General features: G+C 37.7%; 1 protein-coding gene across 17 annotated transcripts in view; it reads right to left on the minus strand.

Annotated features, from left to right (window-relative positions):
• Nucleotides 1-17,853, minus strand: part of RBFOX2 (RNA binding fox-1 homolog 2) — a 252,781-nt gene that overhangs the window by 37,991 nt on the left and 196,937 nt on the right. For 11 of the 17 annotated variants that reach the window (XM_023527398.1, XM_011387282.1, XM_023527393.1 and 8 more), the window contains 2 exons: nucleotides 15,465-15,689; nucleotides 2,096-2,242 (listed from right to left, as the gene is read on the minus strand). In XM_023527398.1, the coding sequence (XP_023383166.1) occupies nucleotides 2,096-2,242; nucleotides 15,465-15,689 (372 nt within the window). The remainder of the gene's footprint in view (nucleotides 1-2,095; nucleotides 2,243-15,464; nucleotides 15,690-17,853) is intronic. The other 6 variants (XM_023527399.1, XM_023527394.1, XM_011387275.1 and 3 more) reach the window with 1 other exon arrangement.

The following is a 17,853-nucleotide window of genomic DNA, read 5'->3' on the forward strand; positions in this document are numbered from 1 at the left end:
ATGTGCTATGAACAACTTTCCAAGTCAATATATGGGTTATGTCTATAGGTTACAAGGTATTTTCTTTTCCATCGTATTTAAACATTCATGGACATTACGTATGATTCCATTTATTTGTCACTTTAATCTTTCTGCAATGAACATCATCAAGAATATTTTAAATAGTAAAACTTTGTTTTGTAATTCAGTATTTTAACATTTGGAAAATCAAACAAAGCTAAAAACACAAAGCCTAAATAACTTAACTCTATAGTTAGAAAGCTAAACGGCTGAGTAGCAGGGCATACACAAATCACAGTAAATTATCTGCAGAAAACATGTATATAAGGTGACAAAACTACCCGTCTTAATTGATATTTGGATGAACTTCATGAAAGAAATGTGCAGTAAGTCTCCAGATGTCTTTTTGGCTCACACCTCCCTCTAAGTACTGGACTCATACCCAATTTATCTATTTCACTTGGATTTCAAACCAGACATTGGGAAATGTGCAAAAACTAAAAAATGCAAAGAGCAAAACAGAAATCATGCTTTCTCACTGGGCTGAATCATTATTATCTTTAGCAAAAAAAAAAAAAAATTTTTTTTAGATTAAGACTTCTGGGCTTGATTCCAGTTTCATCATTTAATAGAAAATTAGATAACTCAAAGAAAGAGGAAACTGTCTTATTTTAGGTAGGAGGGCATTTAATTCCTACATCTATCCTACAAAACTAAGATGTGTATGGTGTTTTTGAGTTTGTTTTCTTTGACATTTTCTACTGCATCCTTATAACATCTTTCTAGAGTAAGGACTGCCTTCCTTATATGGTTAAGAAAAATGAGACTGAACGAAGCTATTCATCAAGTTTACAGAGCTAATAAAATAGAAATAAAATGGACACGGAATCCTCGCTCTTTACCAGCGCTACTGTCCTTCTAAGTAACAGGTGCTACTCATCATGTGGAAGAAGACAGAGTGACACCTATCTTCTTTTATTTTATTTTTTTGCATTTAGTGCCTTATAGGAAGGGTGTAATACATTTTAAAAAATCACTGATAACTGGCCTAGGCAGATCTTCGACGGACACTATGTTTCTGATTCAAGAGAAAACACACTTCTGACACGTGAGCATGCATTCCATTTACGCAGACCTCCGAGATTAAGATTCCATGTCATCTCTGATGCTTCAGTGGAGGACCTAGTACCTCAGACCCCTGGGAAGTTTCTTCTTACGTGTAACCTGAATTCTTATGCTTCTCTTTGTATTTTCTGTTGCTTTCTTTTCTGTAGAGGTGGAGACCAGCTGGCTCTCATTTTCTGGGTCAAAGCTCTCTTCAAGTACTTCAAAAATATCACTGAATCTCAACCCTGGCCTGGCCTTCAGTGTGGAACACACATCCAAGTAGCCAGCTCTAAGTGACAGGACTTCACTGCATGAAATGGCCAAGACTTAAGAAGGGCATTTCTTTTCTCACAAAAGCACTAGGCAGCAATACTAATAAAATTTAAAAGAACCCAATTATCTCTTAGTCCTAGTCCAAGTTAAGAGTTTGGTCAAATTAAAACAGGCAACAACACATAAGCCCAGAAGAAAATTAAGATTCTCAGCAGTCGCTCACTTTCCAATAACTTAAATCTTTGCTGTTACACTTTGTTTTCATGACAGTGGTTTTGAGAGTAATTAAACAGAGGGAGCGAACTAACCGCCTATACCTGATTTTAGGTATTGACTGGTCTTGACACCGATGAGTTATAAGCAAGGAAATAAAAACAAAATAGAGGTACTATCTGCTTTCCCAGATATTATTTCATTTAATTCATAACACTCTGAAAGGTAGGAACTACCATCCTGTCCTGACTTTAGCACTGGAGGTCTCTTATCCCAAGCAAACTGGATCCCACGGTCACCTTATCTATGTGAGAACCTGCCGAGGCTGACGTGCAGAAGAGACAGAAGACAGGAAAAGTTTCTGATGAAAATACTGATTTACCACAGGATCTTACCCAATCGATTTGTAGTTTCATCCTAAAGTACTAATGACTAATAATACATCTGGTGGATTAAATTCTATTTTAATGGTAAAACCCATAAGAAGACTCTGGAGACTTACCCCAAACATCTGCCGGAGGTCTGGGTCCCGGAAGCGGAAAGGAATATTAGAGACATGCAGTCGTTTAGGGGTAGATTTACTCTCTGAATTTTCACTACTTTGTGTCTGTGACTGCTGGCCGTCTGTCTGTGCTCCCCCTTCTGTCTGCTAAGCAAAGAAATAAACAACAATGAATGAAAAATAAATACAATTGCTTCACAAGAATTATGTAAAATAACTGAAGTACTCCTTCACCCCAAGCCTTCTCAGTGAGTCTTTAAGCAAAAATTGCAGTTGTCCCGTCAGAGAAAAAAAATATATAAAGATGTTATCTATGTTTAAAATATAATTTAGGTCTTTTGAATATTTATAGGACATTAGTAAAATGGGAGATAACAGAAACATTAAGTGACTTGCTCAAGATCACATGGACATTCATTAGAATAACTGAAGATATAAAAATAATATCATTATTCTTAGATTCTTAGTAGAGCTTTCTATTTTTGAGATCTTTCCCTTTTGAAAATGATGAGTCTGTTGTGCTTAGCTGTAGAGATCACAGAATTTCTGGTCTATCATCTCAAGAAATAAGGAAATATTGTTATATTTCGCTCTATTAGTTCCAGAGTTTATGACTACTGGGTTAGCAAAATATTATGTTGTTATTTATGAAGAGGAGACACTTATGACAATGAGCATTTTTACTTAAAAACTGAAGAAGCTTCTTACTCTGAAACCAATGTTTCTAGAGAGTCTAGATACTCTCCTACCTAGGCAATTCCAGCTAACTTCAGCATAAGAAGTCAACGTTCGGTAGCCCAGAGGTGCACTGAGAAAATCTTTTGGGAAAGGCTTGAAGGGACCCTGACTAATCTGCTACACACACAGAAATGCTAGATTTGTGTCTGTCCATAAGTGAAAGTATAAGTGAGTGTGATAACGCATTTTAAATCATATATCTCTTTTGCAACATCTCAGGCTCACGTTCATTTAATTTTTTTCCCCAATGTCCTCAAAAAAGTTGCTATGTCAAGAAACACTTTTGACAAATATCTAAAAGGAGTAATACATTCTAAGCATTCAAAAATCTTTATTTCGAAGTGTTCATCTGGTAATTTAAGAACCCTGTTTTTACTATTCTCTATGAAGTGCATGCCAAACCAAATGGCTCACTGAGCTAATTAAACCAACGTACTTTTAAAACAGGAGTGGGAACCTGCTGTTCATATTATCTCAGCAGGGTTAGAACTGAGTCTCTAACAGATTCTTCTGGATGACACAGAACAAATCCCTTCCCTTTGACCCAATCTTCAACTAAAAGAAACTGCGAATCAGAGATACTTTTGGCTCAGAGATGTTAGCAACCATCTTGAAGTGAAGTCTGAGACTTTAAAATATAAAGGATAATCAGGAATAAACTCCAAATGAATACCAGCTTTTCAAGTGTCAATCTAAGTGATGGCAGCTTTTATCTCATTCCATTCAGGCCTTGCAGATGGCTTAAATGTGCAATGATTCATGTGATATAAAAATAGCAAAAAAGGGAAGAGCTATGAAGCAGTGTTCTGCGAAAGTGTAAGGTTTTCAATCATCAATCTGGGCACAATGCAGACTAAACAAAACAAATTATACCCAAAGATGAAACTCACTAAGTTACTAAAACAGCATCATGCATCAATTACAACTAATGCTCATCATGCACCTTCACACTTGCCTTTTACATCTCACAGCTGGATCACATAAAACTCTCTTCAATCAAACTTTAAAACCACCAAATCAGATCTGCAAGATGTCAGTGTATCACTCTGAGAAAGGTTAAAAAGACTGACTCTAGCTCTAAACCATAGTTTTAAATATAACATATGTAGTCACTGTAATTCATAATGAGGTGACAGGATAAATGAAAACTAATGATTTCTTCAAAGTATGTTGCCCAAGCCACTTATTTGTTGCTCTTGAGAGTTTTTTTACAGCCTTGAAGACACAATTTAAGAAGAAGGGTAGGAGCCAGATTGGTTAAGTTTCTGGCATTATAGTGAATATTTATATTTTTAAAAACATGAAATCTTTAATTCCAGAAAGATAGGCAAGTGGAAAAAGTGAACTATGTCATTTCAAAATTCTCAAACCTTCTGAGTTAAAATAAATTTTTAAATTAAAGTTTAACATACACAGATACAAATGCACAGATCGCAAGCATACATCTGAATAAATTTTCACAAAGAAAATACAGTGATGTAACCATCAAATTAGATCAAGCAACAGAACTCCAGAAGCACCCTTGGGCCCTACTCCAGTCACCATCTCCTGCCAAAGGGTCAACACTATCTGGACTTCTAACTCCATCGATTAGTTTTGCCATTTTTAAAATTAAAAAAAAAGGGGGGGGGATTATACAGAAAGTACTCTTTCGTGCCGCCTTCTTTTATACATTATATCTGTGTAATACACATATTGTTATAATTCATTCATTCTTTTTCTTGTACAGAATTAGTGCTGCTTCTAGTTTCTGGCTAGTGAGTTGTTACATGATTATTTTTGTTACATGTCCTTTGGTGCACATGAGCATGCATTTGTCTCGTGTGTATCCATCTAGGGACTGGATTTGCTGGGTTAAGGATATGTGGAAGTTCACAGATCCTGTCAGTTTTCCAAAGTGGCTGTACTAACGTATACTCAACCACATATGAGAGTTCTAGTTCTCGTTAGTACTGTCCTTTTCATTTCAATTATTCTTGTGGGTGGTAGTGGCACATATTGTGGCTTTAATCTGCTTTCCTCTCTTTAAAACTACGATTATTCTTTCCACTTACAGAATTTTGTTAAAAAATGGGAATTCCTTGTAATAGCAACTGTTTTGAGTGCATACTATATGACAGACCATTACATAAGGCTTTTAATAATAATTAATACGTAAATAGTGTTAACTATTTGCCTACACTGGCCTACATATTTTAATTAACGTATTTCTTTAAAAAACCCTAACAGTAGGTATTCTTTTTTTTTTTTAACCAAAAACATGGTAGGTAATATTTTTACCCTACTTTTCAGATGAGGAGGCTGAAGAATAGAAAGATTGCCTAAATAATGGAGCAGAGATTTGAACACAGGCAGTCTGGCTTCCGAGTATATGTTCTTAACCACTATATCATATTGTACTTTAAATGTATTATTTTTTTTTAAGTTCTCACAATAATCCATGAGGAGGTACTATTATTATCCCCAATTGACAGAGGCAGAAACTAAGGCATAGAGAGGTTAAGTTAGTTGCCAAAGGTCACAGATTAAATGCCAGAGTAGGAATTCAAAATTAGGCAGCTCCATTTCATGTGCTAAACCAATAGTCCCCAACCTTTCTGGTACCAGGGACCGGAGCTCCTATGAGAATCTAATGCCTAATGATCCAAGGTGGAGCCAAGGCGGTGATGCTGGCGCTGGGGAGCGGCTGCAAATACAGATGAAGCTTCACTTGCTCACCTGCCACTCACCTCCCACTGCTGTGCGGCCCAGTTCCCAACAGGCCACGGACCAGTACCGGTCCAGACCCGAGGGTTGGGGTCCCCTGCTAAATCGCTTCCTTTCTCACACTGCACCCGCACTCTCTTTTCTTCTAAGAATGAACATGTGTGGATCCCATTCACTCACTCTCTCAGGACCCTCACCTGAAGGAGCAAGACCTCTCCTGGGTGGAGGTAGGCATGGAGGAAAGGGACAGGGAAAGCTCTACAAGCAGTGATGAGTATTCTACACCTTAATGGAAGAGGCGCAGGTCAGGCCATAAAAGGGAAGAAAAGCAAGAGGAAAGAAAATCTGCAAGGCACACTGAGGGAAAAAAGCCCGAGAAGTACTAAACTGATACTCAAAGGGGCTGAAAAGCAGATTTCCATACAGGGTGGATATAGGAATAGGAAATATACATTGAATGTAATTAAATGAGATATTTCCCATGTGACAGTCTCAACTTTTTAAGTTTACCTCAATATAGACTACTAATTGTTGAAATAGACAAATCAGAGAAAAAAGCAAGTTTTTACATTATATCTTTGTGAAAAGTGGGCAGTTAGCTGTTCTGAGAAAAGTCGCAGTCAACACAGCATTGGCTGGCTTCATTTTCTATGTCAGCTGCTGAGCAGCTTTACCAACTGTATAAACTGCGCCCCAAGGTTCTGTTTTTCCCCCTCTGCGGTCATTCGGTCCTTCGCTGACCTAACCGATTCACTGGGCAAGGGATGAAACAGAAGGGGCTGGAGGCTGTGCACTGAGTTTGCAGGGAGCATGGGTGGCGGCAATGCTTCAGTCCTGGGACTGAAGCCTGTACGTCCACTCTGAACCACTCAGCTTCCCCGTGAGGTCCAGCTCTCTGTCCACACTGCTGACAAACCCAGGGCTTTTCACACTGAAAAGCGAAACAGATTTTTAAGTCTCAAATCCTCCTAAAAATGTTTTGTTTTGATGAACTCAAACTTTAAAAATTCTTATAAGTGAGAAATGGATGAACTGTTCTGATTTCTCTACGAGACAATGAAAATATTTTAATTATACTTTGTGAACAAATGTCCTGTTATGGTCTGAAAGACAACTCTGGGCAATATAAGATGAAGTATTTTCCAAGTCCCTATCATAATAAGACTTAATATATAATCGGAGACACTAAGGAATCCTTTGATTAATTCAGGAATAATACTTTGACTTATGAATTTTCCAATTTCTTCAATCAATAATTAATTTTCATATTTTCTGAGATCTCTTCATTTCTTATTTTCACCTTTTGGATTTTAACTGTGAACAAGAGATTGTAGACCTCTAGTTAGAATTCAATTTCTTCAGTCAAGGTTTAAGTGAATCCTCTTCAAAGAGTGAATTAGATATTTTCACAGTGTTACAGAGGCAGTCACATATAGTGCAAGGGTCATGGTTCTGAAAACTGCAAAATTTAAAACTAAACTTACCAAAGGATAGTAGATATTTCCATTAACAGTTAAAATTAGAGCTGCCATGTGAATTGCCATACAATTCATATAGCTCTGAAATTAGGCAATTAACTATTTTCATTTAGGAAGATTCACATTAGTTCTGTTAAAAGAACAAGATTGGACTCTAAATGGAGTCACTCATGCTAAGCCCCACGTGTCAGCAAACCAACACTTAACTAAATGTCTGTGCTCAGCTCTCCCAGAAAGGGAAGGCCCAGATCAACCAACCACCACTTGCCTATCAGCGCAAGTTATCTGGCCCAGCTCCAAGATTTCCCTCTCTTCCAATTTAGGAAAGTAACCCTGCTTTAACCAATCAGCAAATGCCCGGTATAACTTTCTTGTTTCTGCTCCCTTCTGTCTATATAATCTCTTGTCTAGTACAGCTCTTTGGAGCTCCTTTCTATTTGCTAGATTGTATGCTACCCGATTCATAAATCACTGATCTGTGTAATTTACTGTTGAATTTTGTTCTTTACCAGTTTAAAATCTGAACAAAAGTAAAATTTCATTAACTTTTCTATATCATACTATTTTAATTCTGAATGATTCACATCGGTATAAAATAAGATTGTGATGTACTTTATACCCAAGAAAATCTAATAGAAAGTTCATTGACCAAAATGGCTTTAAGAGCAGCTAAAGAGTATGTGTGTGTGTATACAAAGTACATATCACAGCAGGATTTCCCAAAGGGTTGAGTGCTATTTCTGTAGGATGTGAACTGGTATTTTGTAGAGAATGGGTTTCATGGTCAAACAAATCTGGGAAATACTGGACTAAACAAGGTTAATGGGCTTCCCGTGAATTCGGAAGAGCGAGAACTCACCCTTCTTCCCAAACATGTATTACACATGTCATTCATTTTTGTAGAGGAGGCTATAAAATTCACTTTAAAAAATACTGCTTTAATGAGAATGACTCTTAGAGGACTAGCTCCTAAGTGTATGAGAGAAGAAAATGGCAAAAGAGAAAAGAGATATAATTGCATAGCCTGTTAATTTGTATTGTTTTATAAATCAAGGGCTGCCTATAACACTTTCTTTGAAATGAAATCATTACATACTAATAGTGTCATTGCTAATATTTACTGAATATTTACTGTGTGCCAGGCAGTACATCCTAAGAACTTGCTATTCATTTTCTCATTTAATCTTAAAAACAACCCTATGGAATAGGAACTATTATCACCATTTTTACAGATGGGGAAAATGAGCATTAGAGTTATAATTCTCTCATGATTACTAATTTAGCAAATGGAAGGAGCTAGGAGCTAAACCAAACTCAATCTGATGTCCAGCGTTCAAGCTCCCGAATGACAATATTAAATAAAAAGTTTTTTCAAAACAGTTTTTTTTTTTCTAATTCAGTTTTTCGGGTTCGGATACTTTTTATTATGTCACTTTACGGTGCCTTAAAAAAATAAGGAATTACGATTCATGTTGCTCCACCAACTATATTTGTTAGCATTTAAAGCATTTTTATAAATGTTTATAATGGTGTATAACATGGGCTAAAACCTGGTGGAATTAGATCATATGAACTTCTTGTTAAAGAGCAAAAATATCCTAACATGATAGAATATTTTTTTTTAAAGTGAAATCTTGATCCATATGCTTATTTACTGAAAATCAGGATATATCACAGTGCTAATATACAGTGAAACCACTTGTAATATACTGAATAGAAAATTATTTTATCTAATGCCCCCATCAATTTGGGGGGCATAGAAAATTGAATGACATTTACATAGAGCAATTCCCTATTTGAGAAAAATTACTTTTAGATTTAGCTACTTTAAAAAGCATTTCTTCCATGTGTTTGAATATTGCTATGACAAGCCAAATCTTGAGAATCTAGTTCTATTTAGGCATTTAAACATAAGCTAACTTTTTTTTTTTCGATAAACCAATAATTCAACTTTCTTCAGAAAATATCTAGTTCTTTTTTCAGTGGGTCGAAGTGCTATAAAAAGGAATTACAAAGGGCATCATTTGAATATGTAATATCATATATTATCAATATCATACTGTGAAACAAAAACCAATATCACACTGTTGAACAAAAATCATAGCAAGTCACTTATCTAAAAATGATATATAATATATGAGTGAAACACACGTAGATCACTTCAAATTTTAAAAACTTTACATTTAACTGAATGATTCTTTAATATTTTATGTACGATTTAATTTTAGAATGAAAGAAATCTGTTAGTACATTCTAGTGGAGCTTAAATTAAAGTTGAAGAGTAAGTGGCACTGAAGACCATCCCTATGGACGCCTTTTTATTTTTTATCATTTGCGTGGATGGGGAGGCAGGAGAAAAACTAGAATAAAGCTCGACTGAAATCAGATTTCCCGTCTCAGCTGTTACCAGCTAGTGGAGCCTTGTTCAAGACACTTGAAACCGCTGACCTCTGTTCTAAAAGGAAGGTATAAGATGATTTCTACAATCCATTGTAGCTTTAAAATTCAATGATTCTAATCTGAGTTTACTGACTTCAAAAGACAGTACAAAATACTTATGAAAAAGTATTTGTAGACAGAAGAAGAGAAACCACGGCTCCCTATTACTCATTAGCGCTCCCTCGCCCTCACCTAACACGGGAGAGCGGAGAGGGTCAGTAGAGCCCCACGCGACCGTTCCTAGCACTTTTTAGTTCGAGTTTCTTTTGCTGGGCTTAAGCAAGTAAATAAATGAAAGAGAGCAAAGGGGAGGCCATAGTGTTGTCGTTAACAATGTTAACATCGTGCTTAAAGGGTGTCTTGAGTCTTACATGAAGCAAAGGGATAGTTTCTCTATTCAAAATTATCCATGCCTGGCTCTGAGTATGGTTTTCTGTAGCAACTCTTGCATTTTCAGACCAGACCAGAGTTTCCTCATGGATCCGGCTTTGAAATTGCTTATAGGTATCAAAACTCCAGAGCTGGAGGATACAAGTAATTACTTTTAAGGGATAACTGATAACATATATAGAGAGTGTGTACTGTAGGCTCAACATCCTTTTATTACTTTGGGGGAAAAATGAGGGCCTCTCTCTGCAAAGTGAATGGCTGGATGAATGAACTCCTTTGTAGCCCCAAGCCTCTATCTCTAGCCTGGACAGAGAACATAGTAATGGTTAATAACTACGTTGCAGGCTGAAGGTAATATGGCCCAACAACACACAATGTGATAGAAAGACGTAGGTCCCTTTTCCCATTATGTCCCAGAGGTCCTCATCTGGGCAAATGGGCCCACTTAATGTTAAGGGCTGTAACTTCTTGGCGATGTTTTAGTGAGTCACCAATCCACGAGGCACCTCCAAGTGAGGGAGTCAGTGGGTAATTCCAAGAGAGGATGGTTAGACAGTAGAGGAATGCAAGGAAATCTAGCTTCGGCCCCAAAAGGTGAGTGACAGAGTGAGGAAACTGAGGATGATGGACGATATGGGGTCCAAGCTACCTTTATTAAGAGGTGCACTTCAAGGCCACCAATGAGGAGAGTTACAAAGTCTATAGCTGACTAACAAAGTAAGGCCGTTCAGCCATTTCCTCAAATCTCTACTTCAGATCCAGCAACTCTGTTCCAACACTTCAAATGGTATTATAACACCGACGACTACTAATCAATCAAAGATGCTTAACTCTGCCTTTTTAAGTTTCTTTTTTTTTTCAGTCAATAAACACCAAACATTCATTACACACCAATGGTAGTAATAAGAGGACAAGTAACAGTTCCTGCCCTCAAAATACATAAACAAATGTAAACCTCATATCTGAAGATTATCCCCTAAAGCTTGTTTACTTCAAATACTTTGGGTATTTACACCTGCTGGCATTTGGAAAGATATCCAAACATATAGGAACTGAGGTCCTTTCTTCTCTGCAGGCAGGCTCAGTGATACTCCAGCCTCTAGACCCAGGTGGGAGACCCCTAACTGCTATCTCTTTTGCTAATGCACAGTATGAGACCAACTGACTGTCAATAAGCTCTCATCTTAAAAGCACAAGAAGCTTCTAGACCAATGTTAAAATCAATTTTTAAAACATATTTTAGAAAGAAAATTCCAGATTTCGTTGCTTATTTCTCATTTTTGTATAAGTCTCTTCTTTTCGTTCTCTCCATCAGGACAGGATTATCCAAGATAAACAAGATCTATATTAAAATACAGCTGTAGCTCACAATAATAAAGAGCACAAATAAGTTACATCAATAGGGACGGTTGATTTAAAAAGATGGTTAAAAGCAATTATCTTAAAGAACTATTTAAACAAGTAATTTCCACAGCATTTCTAATTTATTCTCCCTACAATCCTGTCGTGTAGGCATTATTAGCTCCATTTGATAGATGAGAAAAGTGAAACTTGAGATAAAATGATTCACTCAAGATACAGTTATTGCATAAGGATCACACCTTTGACTCTGATCTCATTTTATTCATCCAATCAGCTGTCAAATACTGTATATTCTATCTTCATAATTTCTCTGTCATTCAGCCCTCCTCTACATAACTACTGCAACCCACTAGTCCAGAACCTCATTACCAGTTCCAAGCATAAGACTCGCCTAAAAAGTCTCTCTGCTTTTCCACTCACTCTGGATACACAACAGGTTAACCTTCTGGAAGCACAATTCTGCTCACTTACATTTCATTGTTCAAAAGCCTTCAGTAAAGTCATTTTGCAGCCATGTATTCAAATACTCGTCCCAATTTATACTCCAGCGACTCTTCTCCCACCTTATTTCCTATTCGTATGGAGCAAACATCCAAAGCTTCAGCCAAATGGAAACTCATGCTTTCATTCAGATATCTAGATCTCTTCCATCTCTTCAACTCTGCCTTTAGAAAGGACTTTCCTATTCTTTCCACCACCGTCTATGCATGTTCGAATTCTAATCACTCTTAATTCGAAGCTCAGATCAATGCCATCTCCAAAAAGCCTCAGCTTCTCTCTTCTCAGACCTCCCCTGGCACACCTGTACCTTCTTTCATTTTTTCCGCAAGAAATATTTACTGAGTAACTATTAAGTGCCAGGAACTGTGCTAAGTCAGGGAATGCAAAATATGAACAAAAAGAACTTTTCTAAAAAAGCTTACAGCTTAGAGAGACAAAAAGCAAACAAAAAGATCACATCTTTTAAGTTCCACAAAATTGGTCAGTTTAGGAGTCTACTTGAGCCTACATGAAGTACGCACAAATATGGCTTTGCCTAGGAATGCAGTAAGCAAGGCTTCCCAGCAGAGCTGACGCTTAACCTGAATGGGAAAAGATGCACGGGTGCCTGTTAAGAGACTGACGCATGCACACACCATCTTCTGTTGCTGAGGTGGAGGTGAGGAGCCAGAGGGGTACAGTGAGGGCTATTTTATAATAAAATACTGTTTGTGGAAGCAATTTTTAAACAGAAAGGTGTCACGCAAATTTAGAGTATCATTTATTTACAAATAACAATGCTTCCCATCTACCTTTTGAATGTAATTGGCCACAGGAATCAGCAGACTCATTTTTAGAAACATAATTATTAGATAGTAAAAGTTTAACAGAATAATCCATAATGTTGTCAAATCTAGGTTTTCGGATGTATGCTCAATCTTTCTCTGTACACGCACGTCCCCTAGGAACACACACACAACTTCCAAAAGCAAACAGCTTAAGAGAAGCAGATTCGCATTTACATTTAAAACATACACTTAAAAATATAAGAAGTATCTTCAACCAGAGCTTCCTAAGAATTTCCCATTTTACCGTTAACAACGTCCTAATCATAGAACCTGTGCTATCTCTGTCTGTAGACACAATTCAAAGGGGATTTTCCATGTTCTCCTCAGTACAAATCAACTGACAATCTATACACATGGATTCCTAATTTTATTTTGATATTTGTTTAAGAATTCAAATTGATCCGTATAATACCAAATTATATAGTGAACAGTTTCTAATATGGATGAGAAACAGAAGTCTTAATTAACTGTATCTATTTATATTAAGGAACAGAGATTGCCCTTAACACTGTCACTGTCATTAGAAATATCTGGGAGTCTGAAAGAATGGGAAATGGTGGTGATAAGAAAAAAAAAAGGGCCAGATGGGGGTGGGGGTGGGGTGGGAATGGGCAGTGGTGAAGACAAACACAGTGAGTAACTGTAAACTACCATGAAATGATTCAGGGAAGGGACCTCTGGCTATGATGGTGTGAGCACGTCAGTGACAACAGTAAGAAAACTGGACAAAAGTGCCCAACAGTCATTTCAGGGTTCCAGAAATCAATCAAAGGCAGATAATAAACAGAAGTTTCTTGAAAAATTGCCAGAGCTTAGGGTAATACCAGCAGGAGTTTGTAAACTTATTGTCTGAGACTATTCCAACCCCTAACCCCACTTCCAACCCTTAGTTCTGCTGGGAGAACCCTGTTACCAGCACAGGGCTTAGGGCCACAAAAACCAGTAGCTTTGCTGCCAGAGGGGGTAGACTCAACTTGGGGCCTTGGGCAGGGAAGCAGTAGATAACTCAACACTTTTGTCGGCTAAAAGTGGCAAACTTGGTAGGAGCCTAACAAGGGGAATACAGTTCTTCTAGCTTGAGGTTGTGGTCTAATTGGGGTGAGTGGTGGGCGAGCAAGAAATCTAATGGGGGGACCCTGGTAACGAGACTCACAGAAGGGCTGGCCATGCTCTCCTCACTGACTGTGAAACTGCATGGAGGAGAGACCAGAGAGGGCCAAAGAGAAAGGAAAATCCAAGGCAAACTTGAGACCTGGCTAAACTCTGAACGTGCTTCCTAACCCACAAACAGACGGATCGACCAAGGGTGAAAGCCTTACAAGCTCGAGGTGCTTAAGCGCAACCTCTGCCCAGATCACTGGCTGACCACCACTAAGCTAGGGAGACACAGGGGCGACTTCCGGCCAGGCTCAAAGGTAAAAATGAGAGTGAAAATCAGTAAGCAGAAGCATCAGTGACTGTACACCATGGAGTAGCCACATTCCACAGTTTAAGCCCAGGTAAATTACTTAAAACATACACACATACAAATCTTATCAAGTGGTTTAAAGACTAAATAAAGCTCTTCTGATAATCTGATACAAGAAAGGCAAAAATAATTCTAAAAACTCAAGCTAGATCTTTCCATGTTGAGTAAAGCACATCTTTATCTTTGGAAATATAGCACACAGCTCCCACGGCTGATATGATTCTCCGAAGGATGACATACCTGAGATACACACCTATTGCTAATTTAAGACATTCCCTTTACTTTAGCAAATTAGTAGTAAGAGCTGAAGTCAAAGAGGTGGTGGCTGGGACCAGGGATTAGTAAACCAAGCACAGAGTTTAGATTTTATTCTGAGTATGTTAGGGAACCATCAGTTAAGCAGGAAAATAGCATTACTTCCATTTTTTTTTATAAAACCTATCCCGGCTGCTATGTGGAGAATGGATAAGTCAGGCCACAGTAATACAGGAAATAAGTGATGAGATTTGGATTAGAAGGGTGACGACGACGATAAACACCTTATATGAGTTCAACTCTTTTCAATCTCCCAATGGCCACCTGAGGTAGGTACTACTGTCTTCATTTTACCGATGAGCAAGCTAAGGGAGAAAGAGATTATGTAACTGGGCCAAGGTTGTATTGCTAAGCAGGGGCCATATAGGGACTCAAACCCAAGAAATCTGCCAGAAGGGCTGAGCTCGTAAGTCATGTTCACTATCCAGCTATACTCCTAAGATAAAAAGAGGCTGAAGTAAGAAAATGTTTTAGCGTTATGGCTGCAGGGACTTGCTAATGGGCTGAATGTAGAGATGAAGGAAATAAAGAAATAAAGAATGACTGATAGGTTTTGCTTGAGGAATTAGATGAATTTAGTAGTATATATAGAAAGAACATAAAATAAGAGGAAAAGGGGTCCTAGAACCCAGGCTTGGTGTATCGCAATGTTTTAAAAATTGAACAGAAACAGAGGAACCAGCAGAAGAAAACTAAGAAAGAACTTCTCGTATTTAGGAGGAAAATAGCAAGTGTCAGAAAAACCAAGAGACTAAGTACCTCAAAGAGGAGGGAGGAGGCAACGTGTAGGGGATGCTGCTGAGCGACTGTGTATGACGAGAACAGAGAAGGGACCAGGAGATTTTGCAAAATGAAAGTTACTGGGAAAGCTGAAAAGAGCATCCTCCTCCTCAGTTTACTCCTGCCTCTGCGCTTACCTTGTTGTATTTCTGTTCCACCTCTAAGCTATAAACTCCAGGGCGGGCTAGGACTGTGAGTTTTAATTCTAAGCCCTTATCTTGTAATTACAATGCTTGGAGTAGAACTGCAATTACATAAATGCTACTTAACGTAAAGTTAACTCAACGGGTTTTAGGTATGATGATTAAGATGAAGATTTCGAAGATGGCACACACCCTTCCTTTTCCACCTCACGATACACATACCGTAAGAGATCCGTTTTGTGTGCTAGGTGAGTTGCTACTCTGTTCTCCATGCGCTTGCGTACTTCCGTAGAGTGTCAGGTTATGCTCACTGGTCTGGCCGGCATAGTCCTGAGTGTGTGGCACTCCATATTCTGTGGGAATTCCATTCTGGGGAGGCGGTGGAAACGGGATGGTAGTAAAAGGCTGAACCATTGCGTCAGGAGTTGTTGTTGGCTCCTGGTTACCCTAAAACGAGGGTGGGGGAGGAAGGGAGGAAAGGAGGGAGGGAGGAGGAGAGAGACAGAAAAAGAGAGAGAGAGAAAATAAGGAGAAAAAGTGACTTTAAATTTTTACTGCACAATTTTTAAGGAGAGTATATAAAATCCTCTGAATATTCACTGCTCAGATAAAATAGAATAAAAATAGAATACTTACTGCCTCGGGATTGGGGAAAAATATTACCCCCCCTACACACACACACACACGTATGTAGACACAAACACACAGCCAACTTCAGTCAGTCTGTGGTTACTAGACAGGTCCATGACCATATTAAAGATGACTAGTTACCAAAGGATCAAAAATTTTCCTTAAAGCCAAGTTTCAAAAAATGCCAGGAAATTTTTCACATTAGATACATTGTAAGAGCTGAAATTAGTTTGGGCCATTAGTATTTTCTTTAGGACACTCTATTCCTTTAGTGATTCTTAGGGGAAAACAAATCAATTTCATTAAACTACAATTCACAGAAATAGGTAGAATGACATTATAAATTAAATTCTCAAAACCAGACAACACAGATCTCTATAGATTTTAAGAGCATAGCATTCAAAAGAAAGTGTATTATTTAAAAATTAATCTTTGGACTTCAAGGTAGAGATTTATTTAAGTCTTGACTACTAGGTTAATAATAATAGTTAAAAAAAAAAAAACCCCCTCCTTAACTTAGAATTATTAGAAAGAGACAAAAAAACTTGAACGAGTTTTCCATAATTACTGTTAGCACTATCAGGCTAACAACAGAGCGGGACACCTCTCCACATAATATCTGTTCCTAGATGATTACTTGGGTGTAATATTTGAAATATCAATAAAGAATATGCAGTAACTACAGAAATCAGAAGTCATTTTGGCTCCATAACGTCCTCCCCCCCATCCCCCCACCCCCGCCTGCCCCACACTTCCGTTTTGTCTTTAAGTTCAGATACAAAAGAGGGGTTTAAATCTTGTGGAACAGATTTGGCAAAGCCCTCCCTTCTCAGCAACTGACCTCCTGACTTTCCATTTTATGCCATGAAAAGTGAAGCCATTATTTTTACTGAAGATACACAAGTCTGCAAAGTCTTGAGCCACTGTCCTGAAGTAATTGGCAGAGATGGCCAAACACTTCAAAATGTTAGCACTTTGATAAACCTCCCCCTCTCCACCATATTTTAGACATCAAATCATTAGGGATCAAAAAAACTCTGGGTTCATGTTACTTGGTTTCCTCTGAGTCACAAGCATCACTTCCTTCCAACAAGGAAGTAATTACTCCTTTCCCTCTCAGTCCCCCAACTCCTTCTTTCCCCTCATTCAAGAGGGGATTCTCTACCCACTGAGAACTGCAGGAAACTGAACTTTCAGTACCGTTTTCTAAACATCACCCCAGGCTTTCAACACTGACTTGATGACCATTAAACTCATACTATCTCAAACGAAATGAATCCAAAGCTGCAGAAAGATCTCACACTACTTTTAAAGGAAAGTTTAACCATCATCACTATAATCAGTTATTCTGCAAAAAACAAAACAACAACAACAACAACAAAAAACCAGAATAAATATATAAAGGCTGCTATAAATGGAGAAATATATGATCATGGATTAGAAAGCCTGATACTCTTAAGTCGACCATGCACCCCGAACCCCACAAACCCAATCAAAATCTCAGCAGCTATTTTTGCGGAAGTTGACAAAGTCTAATGAAAATTATGTGGAAATACAAAGGACCCAGAATAGTCAAAACAATTTTGGAAAACAAACAAACAAAAAAATTGGAGGACTTATACTATCCAATTTCAAGACTTACTAAAAAGTTACAGTAATCAAAACAGTGTGGCACTGGCTTAAAGATAGACAAATAGATGAATGAGATAGAAAAGAAACCAGAGATAGACACATGCATAAACAGTCAATATTAAGGCATCAAATCAATTCAATGAGAGAAAGAAAAAGCCTTTAAAAAAAAATGAAAAACTGAATACTCAATGGAAATAAAATAAATCTCAACCCTTATCCCATATCCACCAAAGTTAACACACCGAAATTTAAGAGCTAAACCTACAAAACTTTTAGAAAAAAATAGGAAAATCTTCACAATTTAATAATAAACAAAGAATTCTTGGGACACAAAAAACAACTATTAACA

This window comes from Pteropus vampyrus, unplaced genomic scaffold (genome assembly GCF_000151845.1).
Source record: "Pteropus vampyrus isolate Shadow unplaced genomic scaffold, Pvam_2.0 Scaffold16, whole genome shotgun sequence".
Lineage (NCBI taxonomy): Eukaryota > Metazoa > Chordata > Mammalia > Chiroptera > Pteropodidae > Pteropus > Pteropus vampyrus.